This window comes from Eucyclogobius newberryi, unplaced genomic scaffold (genome assembly GCF_026437365.1).
Source record: "Eucyclogobius newberryi isolate DKJ021-1_F unplaced genomic scaffold, fEucNew1.0.hap1 SCAF_9, whole genome shotgun sequence".
Classification (NCBI taxonomy): Eukaryota; Metazoa; Chordata; class Actinopteri; order Gobiiformes; family Gobiidae; genus Eucyclogobius; species Eucyclogobius newberryi.
The window spans coordinates 10,655,796-10,671,350 of NW_027316532.1; the positions used below are offsets into that span (position 1 = coordinate 10,655,796).

The 15,555-nt window shown below is 41.5% G+C and overlaps 1 protein-coding gene across 2 annotated transcripts; it reads left to right on the top strand.

The window, feature by feature from the left end:
• The first annotated feature begins 1,965 nt into the window (after positions 1-1,965).
• On the top strand, positions 1,966-8,776 carry LOC140353837 (regulator of G-protein signaling 2-like). 2 transcript variants are annotated; one of them, XM_072438592.1, is made up of 6 exons: positions 1,966-2,082; positions 3,203-3,277; positions 3,779-3,840; positions 4,634-4,800; positions 8,117-8,343; positions 8,459-8,776. In XM_072438592.1, exons 1-5 carry the CDS (start codon positions 2,003-2,005, stop codon positions 8,306-8,308), a joined length of 576 nt encoding a protein of 191 aa, XP_072294693.1. In that variant the 5' UTR covers positions 1,966-2,002; the 3' UTR covers positions 8,309-8,343; positions 8,459-8,776. The 2 variants fall into 2 exon arrangements, with proteins under 2 accessions (XP_072294693.1, XP_072294694.1); XM_072438593.1 differs by having other exon boundaries at positions 8,117-8,331; positions 8,459-8,775.
• The last annotated feature ends 6,779 nt before the right edge of the window (positions 8,777-15,555 follow it).

A 15,555-nucleotide genomic window follows, 5' to 3' on the forward strand; every position in this document is an offset into this window, starting at 1 on the left:
ATTAACTAATGCTTTGTAGGGCAAACGCAGACGTACGATTTTACTTTAAAAACTGATTAAACTCTTCTACTTGTAGATTATTAGTACTACTTATTGGTAATAACACTTTAGAAAATAGCATCACATATATTCTTAGTTCCATATGAATTTGAAGTATGAAGTATTCACTGAGTATGATATTTAAACGTTACTTGTTGTGACGCTGCAGTCTGGACGCGGCTCCTGGAACAGACGGTAAATGTTGTGTGTCTGAGTTCAGCCTGTAACAGATTCTCGTAGACGAACGCGGTCGTCTGCTTTAGTGAGAACACTGTGAACCAGAAGAATCATGATATAAACAGTGTTCTCTCAGATCTACACTATTCATTGACCTAGAGCAAGAATGACCTGAGCAAAATGACACGTTTTCCCTGAAGGTGACAGTAAATCTGCAGCTCTGAACTGAACTACTACTACTGCCTCCACTTCTCAAATGTCACAGCGAGGATTTCAATTGAAATGTCTTAAATGTGTCAGTATTTTGGCACATAATAATATATAGTACCTGCAATTTTAAAAGAATTAACAACCACAAAACATATAAGTACAGTATTTTGTGACTTGTCTGAGCATAATCTGGATAAGTGATGGCAAAGCATAAAACTACTACTACTGCTACTACTACTACTACTACTACTACTACTACTACTACTGCCACTGCTACTGCTACTTCTATTACTACTGCTACTGCTACTACTGCTACTGCTACTTCTATTACTACTGCTACTGCTACAGCTGCTACTGCTACTTCTATTACTACTGCTACTGCTACAGCTGCTGCTGCTACTTCTATTACTACTGCTACTGCTACTACTGCTACTACTACTACTGCCACTGCTACTGCTACTTCTATTACTACTGCTACTGCTACAGCTGCTGCTGCTACTTCTATTACTACTGCTACTACTACTACTGCCACTGCTACTGCTACTTCTATTACTACTGCTACTGCTACAGCTGCTGCTGCTACTTCTATTACTACTGCTACTACTACTACTGCCACTGCTACTGCTACTTCTATTACTACTGCTACTGCTACTTCTATTACTACTGCTACTGCTAAAGCTGCTGCTGCTACTTCTATTACTACTGCTACTGCTACTACTGCTACTACTACTACTGCCACTGCTACTGCTACTTCTATTACTACTGCTACTACTACTACTACTGCCACTGCTACTGCTACTTCTATTACTACTGCTACTGCTACTTCTATTACTACTGCTACTGCTACTACTGCTACTTCTATTACTACTGCTACTGCTACTTCTATTACTACTGCTACTGCTACTACTGCTACTACTGCTACTACTACTTCTATTACTACTGCTGCTGCTACTACTAGTAGTAGTTGCAAAGTTCTGCAAACCTGTATTACAAGTACTTCTACTTTTATCAAAAGCTTTATTACAAAACATGTAACTTTCAACTTTGTATAGGAATAAACTGACTTGTTTTAATAAAAAATAAGTAGAAAAAATAAAACAAGCTTTTGAGTGTGTTCTCTGACCGTGTGTTTCCACAGGAGAGCTGCAGGGGGCGCTCTACCTTCATGTCATAGAAGAGAAAAACAGCATTGAAGTTACAAAGTCTCACATAAATCTATAGCAAGTTTAGTCAATTAAAGTAAAACTCAACTTTAGGTGCAAATTGGACAATGTTGTTGTTGAGTTTGGCCTTTAACATCTAAATAAACGTTTCCATGTTTCTATTTTTAAATGTTTCTGGGAATAATGGAAAAAGAAGTGACACTTGTGCAAATGAAGACGAGTTTGCGTCACTCGAGCTCTGGGCGTGCGTCCTGCCCTGGAGCGTTACAGAGCCAAACCAGGCCAAGTCACAGTGTTTGTACAGAAAGACACAGCCGGCCAATCAGCACGGAGCTCTGACGCCTGAAGCCCGCCTCCTCAGCCTTTATAAAGAGCAGAACAGAGAGAGAGAGAGAGAGAGAGCAGTTTGAACCATGAGAGAAACACTGGAGTCCAATAAAATGGCCTTTACCGAAAATATCACCGAGTTTAACACCGAGAAGAAAGCGGTTCGGTGAGTGCAAGTTTTTAATAAGGTGTAGCATTGTTTTCTCCATTGTATTTTTGTACTTTAATTGTTGTATTTTAGTTATTGCACTTTCATTATTATACTTAAATTATTATTATTTATTTATTTATTATTATTATTATTATTGATTGTAATTTAATTTATTTTACTTTCATTATTATACTTAAATTATAATTATTTATACATTATTATTATTGATTGTAATTTAATTTATTTTACTTTCATTATTATACTTAAATTATTATTATTTATTTATGTATTATTATTAATTGTAATTCATTTTATTTTCATTATTTTACTTGAATTGTACTTTAAATAAATATTGCAACGTCATTACTTTTCAACAATCTTTAAATGACAAACAGAGTCAGAATGTAATGCCATACGTCAAACCCGCTGATGTTTTGGAATATTGAGCGACACTAGTTACATTGTAAGACAGTTTTTGCATAATCACATGTTTTTGCATATGGCTTTTCATACTTTGCAACTCAAATATGTATCGGTCGTTAACTTGTCAGCGATTACATTTTTGAACACATTGTAAACCAAATAAAGATGTAAATATGGGACTGAAAACTTTTAGATAAAACGCATTTATAAATAAAGTGTTGACTCAATGAAAATCTGAAATGATGCCACTATTTTTCTTACAATCTGGTCATTTCGTGTGTGTTTGAGTTTGTATCGTCCAGGTAAACATTATAATGATCCAAACATGAATATATATAAGAATCACAGCTGCTTTATTTGAAACAAACCTCAGCTTGAACAAAAAAATGTGTATTAATTGCAGAGCCTAATATTCTAAATAGGCTGATTATTTGGAGAAGTTTTAGTTCCAATAATATTCTTAGCATAGAATTTGTAAATGACCAATTCAACGCATGTTAAAAGGAAACTTGCATTCTCACTATATTAAGAAAATAACAACATTTTAAGTTTTCTTAACAGCTTCTTTCGTGTAATGGCGTTTGTTTTCACATTTTTACAAAGCTCTGCTCATTTAAGAAAATGCATTACTTTCCTAAACTAACACATTAAAGTCCACATGAATGCACTGCAACAAAACATTAACAAAACAACACATTTATCTATTTTTCAGAAGGAAAAGTTGGAGGATTCGGATCTCGTTATTATTGAAGAAGAAAACTCACCTGATGAAGAACAAACCCTCCAGGTGAATCATCATCATCATCATCATCATCATCATCATCATCATCATTCCATCTGATGCTTTTAAAACACAAGCTGCATTTGTTTTTTGAATCATTGCATCTGCTTAGGATTGATCGACTTTAGTTTTACAGTATTTCTAACTAGTTTTATTATTTTGTTCTTGTTTTGAAGCTAATTTATCTACTTTTGGCATGTGTCTTTAACCATTTACATAATTGAAAGTCTCTTATGCCACTCTGGAAATATTAAATAAAAAAAAAACATTAATAAATATAAACACAAATAAATAAATCTAGTGCTATACATCACTAATGTAATCGTGTGAAAGCTAAAAACAACGTAATAGTTTGGATTCAAAACGTTTTAAATTACATTTTGCAGATTAAGACACATTACAGCATGTTTTCTACCTTCTTCTTCTTCTCTTTCCTCGTCTGAATCTGACCTGTTTGTCTTGTGTTTTGTCTAACCCTGGTTCCTCTTTTGTCCGTTGTGCCTTCAGGCCAAGCACTGACGACGTGCTGCACTGGGGCCAGTCCCTCGACCACCTCCTCGCTCACAAATGTAAGAACCTTCAGCGTCTGTGCGACTGTGACTCATGATCCTGAGACAAAAGCACTTTATGAGCCGCAATAATTACTCACATTATTGTCATTTGAGTTTAAATCTGGGGTTAGAAATTATAACACAAGTTCATAGATTTTGTTCATTGTAAATGCAAAATGAGTCTAAAATGACTTAATAATAGTTCCATTCACTTCTTTTCAGAGCAGCAGAACTGAAAAGCTTCTGAAAAGCTTTTATTGTTGAAAGGCATATGTGACCCAGAGTCGAGCTGTTTATGACTAAGTACAGAGAAGTGGGCGGGGATAGGGGGTGGGTGAAAACGGCAATTTCCAGAGCACTCAAAATTCATGATACAATTGAAATAGATCTTTGAGAAAGTGAACAATGAGGCAGGACAAACAAAGTCGGTTTTGTCTCGTATTCCTTCGCAACTTTCTACTGACAATGTCAATGCTTGAATAATGCATATTTTTAAGATAATACAATTTGTGGGACTTTTTGCAGTCATTAAAGGACAAGTTTGAAAGCATGAAAGTGCCGTCGTCGCCATAGACAAAACAGCTATTAGTCTAATGTTGACAGAGTTGATCAATTCAAGCTACTTCTTCCTTTTATACATTTTCTGTCCTGTTTGTATTGATTTGTCCTGCTTGAGCAGTGTCAGAAACAAAGGTCAGGTAGTGAGAAATACACTGTAGATTGGGTTCACGTGACATCTGTGGATACTATGATCACCTTTCATGCAGAAATCACACTAAAAACTAACAATATTTTTGGTTTATTTTTCCAGACGGCAAAACGGCATTCTTCGTCTTCTTGAAGTCGGAATTCTGCGAAGAGAATATCGAGTTTTGGTCCAAGTGTGAAGAGTACAGGACCCTGAGCTCCAAGAAAGACCTGGAGACACGAGCCAACAGCATCTACCAGGAGTTCGTCTGCAGTGAGGCCCCCAAAGAGGTGAGAGGCAGGACAACTGTAAGGACAAATGTAAGGACAACTGTAAGGACAAATGTAAGGACAACTGTAAGGACAAATGTAAGGACAACTGTAAGGACAAATGTAAGGACAACTGTAAGGACAAATGTAAGGACAAATGTAAGGACAACTGTAAGGACAAATGTAAGGACAACTGTAAGGACAAATGTAAGGACAAATGTAAGGACAAATGTAAGGACAACTGTAAGGACAAATGTAAGGACAACTGTAAGGACAAATGTAAGGACAACTGTAAGGACAAATGTAAGGACAACTGTAAGGACAAATGTAAGGACAAATGTAAGGACAACTGTAAGGACAAATGTAAGGACAACTGTAAGGACAAATGTAAGGACAAATGTAAGGACAACTGTAAGGACAAATGTGAGGACAAATGTAAGGACAAATGTAAGGACAACTGTAAGGACAAATGTGAGGACAAATGTAAGGACAACTGTAAGGACAAATGTTAGGACAACTGTAAGGACAAATGTAAGGACAACTGTAAGGACAAATGTAAGGACAACTGTAAGGACAAATGTAAGGACAACTGTAAGGACAAATGTAAGGACAAATGTAAGGACAACTGTAAGGACAAATGTAAGGACAAATGTAAGGACAACTGTAAGGACAAATGTAAGGACAAATGTAAGGACAACTGTAAGGACAAATGTGAGGAAAAATGTTAGGACAACTGTAAGGATAAATGTAAGGACAAATGTAAGGACAACTGTTAGGACAAATGTAAGGACAACTGTAAGGACAAATGTTAGGACAAATGTAAGGACAAATGTAAGGACAACTGTAAGGACAAATGTTAGGACAATTGTAAGGACAACTGTAAGGACAACTGTAAGGACAAATGTAAGGACAACTGTAAGGACAACTGTAAGGACAAATGTAAGGACAAATGTAAGGACAAATGTAAGGACAAATGTAAGGACAACTGTAAGGACAACTGTAAGGACAAATGTAAGGACAACTGTAAGGACAACTGTAAGGACAAATGTAAGGACAACTGTAAGGACAACTGTAAGGACAAATGTAAGGATAACTGTAAGGACAAATGTAAGGACAACTGTAAGGACAACTGTAAGGACAACTGTAAGGACAAATGTAAGGACAAATGTAAGGACAACTGTAAGGACAACTGTAAGGACAAATGTAAGGACAACTGTAAGGACAAATGTTAGGACAAATGTAAGGACAACTTTAAGGACAAATGTAAGGACAACTGTAAGGACAAATGTAAGGACAACTGTAAGGACAACTGTAAGGACAACTGTAAGGACAAATGTAAGGACAAATGTAAGGACAAATGTTAGGACAAATGTTAGGACAACTGAAAGGACAAATGTAAGGACAAATGTAAGGACAAATGTAAGGACAACTGTAAGGACAAATGTAAGGACAAATGTAAGGACAACTGTAAGGACAAATGTTAGGACAACTGTAAGGACAACTGTAAGGACAAATGTAAGGACAACTGTAAGGACAACTGTAAGGACAAATGTTAGGACAACTGAAAGGACAAATGTAAGGACAAATGTAAGGACAACTGTAAGGACAAATGTAAGGACAAATGTAAGGACAACTGTAAGGACAACTGTAAGGACAAATGTTAGGACAAATGTTAGGACAACTGAAAGGACAAATGTAAGGACAAATGTAAGGACAAATGTAAGGACAACTGTAAGGACAAATATAAGGACAAATGTAAGGACAACTGTAAGGACAAATGTTAGGACAACTGTAAGGACAACTGTAAGGACAAATGTAAGGACAACTGTAAGGACAACTGTAAGGACAAATGTAAGGACAAATGTAAGGACAACTGTAAGGACAAATGTAAGGACAACTGTAAGGACAAATGTAAGGACAAATGTAAGGACAACTGTAAGGACAACTGTAAGGACAAATGTGAGGACAAATGTAAGGACAACTGTAAGGACAAATGTAAGGACAAATGTAAGGACAAATGTTAGGACAACTGTAAGGACAAATGTTAGGACAACTGTAAGGACAAATGTAAGGACAAATGTAAGGACAAATGTTAGGACAACTGTAAGGACAACTGTAAGGACAAATGTTAGGACAACTGTAAGGACAAATGTGAGGACAAATGTTAGGACAAATGTAAGGACAAATGTAAGGACAAATGTAAGGACAACTGTAAGGACAAATGTTAGGACAAATGTAAGGACAACTGTAAGGACAAATGTAAGGACAAATGTTAGGACAAATGTAAGGACAAGTGTAAGGACAAATGTTAGGACAAATGTAAGGACAAATGTAAGGACAAATGTAAGGACAAATGTAAGGACAAATGTGAGGCTAAATAGACTTTTTTGAGCTTTTAGCCGTTAAAACATTGTTCCCTCATCAAAAATAGCTGAACTTGTCATAAGTTTCATTCACACAGTTTCAGTTTCTTTAATCCAGTTTGCGAGTTCCTTTGTTTTCCCGGATTTGTGATGTCAAAGATAGAGATTCTGAGGTCTCCTGTTAAGGGAAAGCTAGATTTCTTTATTTATCTACAGTAATTCACTCTGCTGCCAGTAGATGGAGCGCTAGCACCAAATCCTTAATGGTAGAAAGTCATGTGTGACTTTGAAAGTGTACCATTTTTAAACTGCTATAATATGAAATGCCAAAACAAAAGTACAAGAGCAAGTTTTAAGGCCAATAACAGTAGAAATAATGCAGTATATGTGTCTTTAAAGGGTTAAATATGGTCTGTTTCTTCATTTGATCCTTGGTGGTTTGTAGTAGTGGTCGTAGTATTAGTAGTAGTTGTTGTGGAAGTAGTCGTAGTTCCTTTATTAAACTATTAGTAATTGTATTGCTCAATGTAGTAGTAGGAGTAGTAACAGGTGGAGTTGGATGCAATATATGGTTTGAAGTAATAGTAGTAGGATTAGTACCATGTTGTAATAGTATAGTAGAAGTTGTTGTAGTGGAAGTTTCTGAATGTGGCAGTAATAGTAATAGCAGTTGTAGTATTAGTACTTATAGCAAAGTCAAATGAGTCATAAATGTGTCTTAACAGAGAATGTTGACATAGCAGTTCCTGAGAAAAGAAAAGGGATCGTTCTATTTATAATGGGTTATTCTCAACCTCTGAGCGCACACAAAAAAATGGCAGCTGTACAGTGTGATTTGTTTGCTAATAAGCTAAAGCTAAAGCTAGCTTTCTATTAGAAAGGGAATCAACACTTCATGATCTGTATTTCAGTCTTAACCAATTTAAGTACAAATCATTCCGCAACTAAAATGAAGGTTTTTCTCTTCTCCCCAGATTAACCTGGATTATCAAACCAGAAACGCCATCACCCACGACCTGGCGACGCCCAGTCCATCGATCTTCATCCACGCTCAGAGGAAGGTCTACAGCCTCATGGAGAACAACTCCTACCCACGCTTTCTGCAGTCGCACTTTTACAGAGATCTATGTTCAACAGCCACAGGAGAGGCCAACGTCAAGACCTAGTCCAAGAACTAGTCCAAGAACTAGTCCAAGAACTAGTCTAAGAACTAGTCCAAGAACTAGTCCAAGAACTAGTCCAAGAACTAGTCCAAGAACTTGTCCAAGAACTTGTCCAAGAACTTGTCCAAGAACTTGTCCAAGACCTAGTCCGAGGGTTAAACCCTCAGTCCAAAACTTGAAGCCACTTTGTAACGGTCTTGCCTAAAGCTTGAGTGAAGAGTGGCGGCAGATGAAAGGATGAACAGTCTGAATACAGCACCCTGGAGGCCTTTTTTTTACCCGTCCTTCTAGAACGTTTCACATCAAGTACAACCTTTGTACGATTCTTTGGCTTTGCGAACCTCCAGAACTAAACCAGGTCCAAACGAGGACTTTAATCACAATGTTGTGATTGAATTACTTTAGTCCTCAATCTAGAATAAGATAAGTTAGTTAAGATGTGTGTGAATTAAGTAGATATCTTAATTTGAGTATCATTTGACTCTCTTAATGCATAAGATTATTTGGTTTATTGGTTAGTTTGTTCTCTGCACATATAAACAACATTGTCCAGACATTAGCGTTGGAGAAATTCTCGTTCTTATCTTATTTTTTTATTAAGACATTTTATGCTTGTTCCTTTGACAATCTGGTCAAAATCTACTCAAATCAAGACAAATACTACTTAATTCAAGCAATATTATTATATATATTATTTTATTAACATAGTTTACAAACATGTAAAACACTAGATCTGCACCAGATGCAGTTTGTGACTGGTACTTACACCACAGTTTGAGAACCACCATTACATCTATAAACTGAGATACATTTTCAAATTCTTGGGGCAAAATGTTACGTTTATGAAATGATTGGGCTGTAAATAAGACCCTGTTCTGTCAGGTGCAGCACCCACAGAAGTACCATACTTACATATTTATACTTACATTACATATTTATTACAATTGTGTCTCAAGATTGTGTCTTCTGTGAGCCTCCCACCGACAGTGTGAATGTATTTATCTTAACTTCACGTTTTATGACCATATATTAGTTTACTGAACCGCATGGTTGTTTTGTATGGAAATATTAGTACTGTAAATATGAAAATGAGCCTGCACTGTTTACTGAGAGGAGAGAGAGTGCACTCTGTATAATGTATGTACATGTGTGTGTATATGTGTGTATATGTACATGTGTGTATATGTACGTGTATATGTATATGTGTGTACATGTTTATGTATATGTGTGTACATCTATATGTACATGTATATGTATGTATATGTGTGTACATGTATATGTATATGTGTGTACATGTATATGTATATGTGTGTATATATATGTGTATATGTATGTATATGTGTGTACATGTATATGTATATGTGTGTACATGTATATGTATGTGTGTATAAGTATATATGTGTGGAAGTGACTGAGCAGCCGGACTGCACACAAATAAACTAAACTGAACTTCACATGTTGAGTCTTATGAATACATTAGTTCATATTATTACATGTTACAGGATCTACAGTGGGTGAATGATTTAAATGCTCACTTCTTGAGGTTTGATCGGTCACCCGCCCCTCCCCCTGCACAGCTGCATGCTCCCTCTTCCACAGCTGGACAATGCCCTGCATCTGTTCCTCTTCACTTCTCTGCCCCGGACCATCAGCTCCCCACTTCGCCTGGACTCACCCATCCCCCCAGCACACAGTCCCCCTGCCAACTACTGACTGTCTCAGCAGCACAGGTGAGGAGTGAGCTGAAGAGGATTAAAGTGAGGAAGGCAGCAGGACCTGACGGCATCAGCCCCAGGCTCCTTAAGTCCTGCGCAGATGAACTGTGTGGAGTTATGGAGCATGTCTTCAACATGAGCCTGAAGCTGAGGGTGGTACCACAGGTCTGGAAGACCTCCTGTCTGGTACCTGTGCCTAAGACACCGCGCCCCAAAGACCTCAACAGCTTCAGGCCGGAGGCTCTCACGTCCCACCTGATGAAGACACTGGAGCGGCTGGTCCTGGACCACCTCCGCTCCACCGTGAGCTCAGCCATGGACCCGCTGCAGTTTGCATATTGGTCTGGCATCGGAGTGGAGGACGCCGTCATCTCCCTGCTGCACCGCTCTCTCTCTCACCTGGAAAAGCCTGGCAGCTCTGTGAGGATTCTGTTCTTCGATCTTTCCAGCGCCTTCAACACCATCCAGCCGCTGCTCCTGAGGGACAAGCTCGAGACGGCTGGTGTGGAGTATGACCTGGCAGAGTGGATCCTGGACTACCTCACAGACCGACCCCAGTTTGTGAGAGCCCGGGACTGTGTGTCTGACACTCGGACCTGCAGTGTGGGGGCGCCCCAGGGCACTGTCCTCGCGCCCTTTCTCTTCACCCTTTACACTGCAGACTTCAGACATGACACGGACAGCTGTGTCCTGCAGAAGTTCTCTGACGACTCTGCCATCATCGGACTCATCACGGACGACGATGATGTGGAGGGCAGAGGACTGGAACAGGACTTTGTGGACTGGTGTCAGCGGAACCAGCTCCTCATCAACGCGGGGAAGACCAAGGAGATGGTGGTGGACTTCCATAGACGCCACTCTATTGCCCCCTCACCAGTGAACATCCAGGGACGGGACATTGAGAGAGTGGACTCATACAAGTACCTGGGTGTTCATCTGAACCACAAACTGGACTGGACTCATAACACAGACGCACTGTACAGGAAGAGCCAGAGTCGGCTCTACCTCATGAGGAGACTCAGGTCTTTTGGAGTGACAGGGCCACTCCTGAAGACCTTCTATGACTCTGTGGTGGCATCAGCCCTCCTGTACGGTGTGGCCTGCTGGAGCAGCAGCATCACAGAGAGGGAGAGGAAGAGGCTGGACAGAGTCATCAAGAAGTCCAGCTCTGTCCTGGGCTGTGCTCTGGACTCGGTGCAGGAGGTGGGGGACAGAAGGGTCCTGGCTAGATTCACATCTATGCTGGACCATGAGTGCCACCCCCTGCAGGACACTCTGTCCGCTCTGGAGAGCAGCTTCAGTGAGAGACTGATCCACGCTCGCTGTGTGAAGGAAAGGTTTCACAGGTCTTTCCTTCTGCTGCTGTCAGACTTTATAACAAACACTGTTAGTCCTGAACACTCGCAATACTGACCAAACCATGTGCAATTCTGTCATATGTGCAATTACTGTGAAATTCATCTGCAATCCATGTGCCATCGTGAAACATATTCATGTGCAATTACTGTCGTGATCACAATCAATGGTATTTCTGTATTTATTTATTTTTATCTTTATTATTTTTTCCCCTCCATCCCTTGTTGGATTTTCTCTATGGGAGTTTTTGTTTATAGGAGTTTTTTTCAAACTTCCTATAAGTGATCTGTTCTTTTCTTCTGTATCTACCTCTGTATCTACCTGCGTTGCACCAATGACATTTCCCCATGTGGGACAATAAAGGAATATCTCATCTTATCTTATCTTGTTTTATATTAGTTCATATTAGATTACCGTGGTTAGACTTCTCATGTTACTGAAACATAGTGAACATCATTGTATTTGCGCTGGTGAAAAATAACACAAAGACAATGAATAATAGTTCATATTACAGGAAAAGTGAATAATAGTTTGTATTACAGGAGGGTTGCACGAGGGTTGTACACAAAACAAACTGCACAGGGCCATTGCGCAAAGAAAGAGGCGTGGCACAACCTTCACAAAAAGTTGCGAATACAGCGTAAAAGTGGAGACGCCGCGCTGGCGTTTTGAGCTGGTGGGGCGTGGTGACTCCTGAGACGGGCACTCTATGTGGATAATACCTGTTTTAGACTAAATATCTTAATTTGCCTGAGTTCAGCCTCGTGTGGTGTGGAGGTCTCACTCTGAACACGTCACATCCTGGAATTCTTACTCGAAAACCCCAAGTTGACCAGAGTTAGACAAACCGTTGCTGCGTTCTGTGATATTTTCCCTTTAGTTTCTCTCTAGTGTCGACTCTGAGCCTCTGTAATTATAAAGACATTGTTGTGTTGCTAACGTCGACACAGAACTAATGACAACAAAAGCAGAAATACACTTTGAAATGTTGATTTAAATGTCAGACTGGTTCTTTTGTCAGGCAGAATGTGGCGTCTCTTTCAGCCAAAGCAGGAGCCAGTTTTATGTCAACATGAAATGGTATTTTCTACTAATGAAGGTCCATTATCCTCCAGCCACAACACAGCACTGCAAATGAACAATATATAATATATATTTATTTTCCATGTTGTGACTGCACCTTCCATCCACCTACACCCACTTACACCCACTTACACCCACCTACACCCACCTACACCCACCTACACCCACTTACACCCACCTACACCCACTTACACCCACCTACACCCACCTACACCCACTTACACCCACCTACACACCTGCCTGAAGAGTGGGTCCAGCTCGCCTCAGTCGGTCCCTCATCTGCCTGAAGAGTGGGTCCAGCTCGACTCAGACGGTCCCTCTTCTGCCTGAAGAGTGGGTCCAGCTCGACTCAGACGGTCCCTCATCTGCCTGAAGAGTGGGTCCAGCTCGACTCAGACGGTCCCTCATCTGCCTGAAGAGTGGGTCCAGTTCGCCTCAGTCGGTCCCTCATCTGCCTGAAGAGTGGGTCCAGCTCCAGTCTCCCTCGTGTCCGTCTGTCCGTCTGTGAGAGTCGGATCTCTCCTTCACTGGAACTCCTCCAGGTTTCTACGCTTTTTTCCCAAAGAGGTTTTTTTGTAGTTTTTCCTGGCCGAGAAGGAGAGTGTAAGGACAGAGGACCCTGGGACATCGTCCCTCGCCACCACAGACATTGTCTGACTTCATCGCCACCACAGACATTGTTGATTCATTTCTCCCTGTGGCCCTCAGAGGCGACTGTTGTTGTGATTTTGGGCCTTACAAAAATAAATTGATTTGATTTGATTTGATTTACACCCACCTACACCCACCTACACCCACTTACACCCACCTACACACACCTACACCCACCTACACTCACTTACACCCACTTACACCCACCTACACACACCTACACACACCTACACACACCTACACCCACCTACACACACCTACACACACCTACACACACCTACACCCACCTACACACACCTACACACACCTACACACACCTACACACACCTACACCCACCTACACACACCTACACACACCTACACACACCTACACACACCTACGCACAAGAGCTCTCAGAATGCCGGCCTTCTGGTGGTGCCAAGAGTCTCTAAAAGTACTGTAGGAGGTAGAGCGTTTAGCTACCAAGCTCCTGTGTTATGGAATCAGCTCCCGACCCATGTTAAATATGCTGACACAGTCTCTTCATTTAAGTCCAGGCTTAAAACGTTCCTCTTCGAAATCGCTTATGGTCAGACTAGTTAGGAACAGAAACATAAACCCACAGCTTTAGCTACGCTGCCCTAGGAGTAACTATGCTGGGGGAAGTATGACAGCTTGAGCACTATCCTCTTCTTCTTCTGACTACTTATGCTATCAAACAATATTTATTTTTTGATTCCACTTGCAAACTGTTCACCGCCTTCTTTTCTTTCTCTCACTCCTGAGGACCTGTGGACCCAGATGCCCCTCCCCTGGTGAAGTGGTCCCTGCCCTGTGTGGACGGTCCCTCATCTGCCTGAGGAGTGGGTCCAGCTCGACTCAGACGGTCCCTCATCTGCCTGAAGAGTGGGTCCAGCTCGACTCAGACGGTCCCTCATCTGCCTGAAGAGAGGGTCCAGCTCGACTCAGACGGTCCCTCATCTGCCTGAAGAGTGGGTCCAGCTCGCCTCCGACGGTCCCTCATCTGCCTGAAGAGTGGGTCCAGCTCGCCTCCGACGGTCCCTCATCTGCCTGAAGAGTGGGTCCAGCTCGACTCAGACGGTCCCTCATCTGCCTGAAGAGTGGGTCCAGCTCGACTCAGACGGTCCCTCATCTGCCTGAAGAGTGGGTCCAGCTCGCCTCCGACGGTCCCTCATCTGCCTGAAGAGTGGGTCCAGCTCGACTCAGACGGTCCCTCATCTGCCTGAAGAGTGTGTCCAGCTCGACTCAGACGGTCCCTCATCTGCCTGAAGAGTGGGTCCAGCTCGCCTCCGACGGTCCCTCATCTGCCTGAAGAGTGGGTCCAGCTCGACTCAGACGGTCCCTCATCTGCCTGAAGAGTGGGTCCAGTTCGCCTCAGTCGGTCCCTCATCTGCCTGAAGAGTGGCTCCAGCTCCAGTCTCCTCGTGTCCGTCTGTTCGTCTGTGAGAGTCGGATCTCTCCTTCACTGGAACTCCTCCAGGTTTCTACGCTTTTTTCCCAAAGAGGTTTTTTTTGTAGTTTTTCCTGGCTGAGAAGGAGAGTGTAAGGACAGAGGACCCTGGGACATCGTCCCTCGCCACCACAGACATTGTCTGACTCCATCGCCACCACAGACATTGTTGATTCATTTCTCCCTGTGGCCCTCAGAGGCGACTGTTGTTGTGATTTTGGGCCTTACAAAAATAAATTGATTTGATTTGATTTGATACACACACCTACACCCACCTACACACACCTACACACACCTACACACACCTACACACACCTACACACACCTACACCCACCTACACACACCTACACACACCTACACCCACCTACACACACCTACACACACCTACAACCACCTACACACACCTACACACACCTACACACACCTACACACACTTACACCCACCTACACACACCTACACACACCTACACACACCTACACCCACCTACACACACCTACACACACCTACACACACCTACAAACACCTACACCCACCTACACACACCTACACACACCTACACCCACCTACACCCACTTACACCCACCTACACACACCTACACACACCTACACACACCTACACACACCTACAACCACCTACACCCACCTACACCCACCTACACACACCTACACACACCTACACACACCTACACACACCTACACACACTTACACCCACCTACACACACCTACACACAACTACAGTTCTGCCACTGTTTTCAGTCAATATTAAGACTGTGGCCCATAATACGACTTAACCCAAAGTCACAGCACTTTGTCCTCTTCAAATCTTCTATATTATGCCAACGGTTTCTGTTTTTAAATCTGATAGATTTGTGGAGAATTATTGGCCATTATTGACCATTATTGACCAATCTCCTGAGTAATGGAACTAGCTCTGACACAGTCTCTTCATTTAAGTCTTTAAGCGTTCCTCTTTGAAATGGCTCATGGTCAG

Coding starts and splice junctions, on each gene's coding strand:
- LOC140353837 (XM_072438592.1), top strand. CDS start 2,003: ATGAGAGAAACACTGGAGTCCAATAAAATGGCCTTTACCGAAAATATC. Junction 3,278..3,778: donor ATGAAGAACAAACCCTCCAG/GTGAATCATCAT, acceptor TTGTGCCTTCAG/GCCAAGCACTGACGACGTGC. Junction 4,801..8,116: donor GCAGTGAGGCCCCCAAAGAG/GTGAGAGGCAGG, acceptor TCTTCTCCCCAG/ATTAACCTGGATTATCAAAC.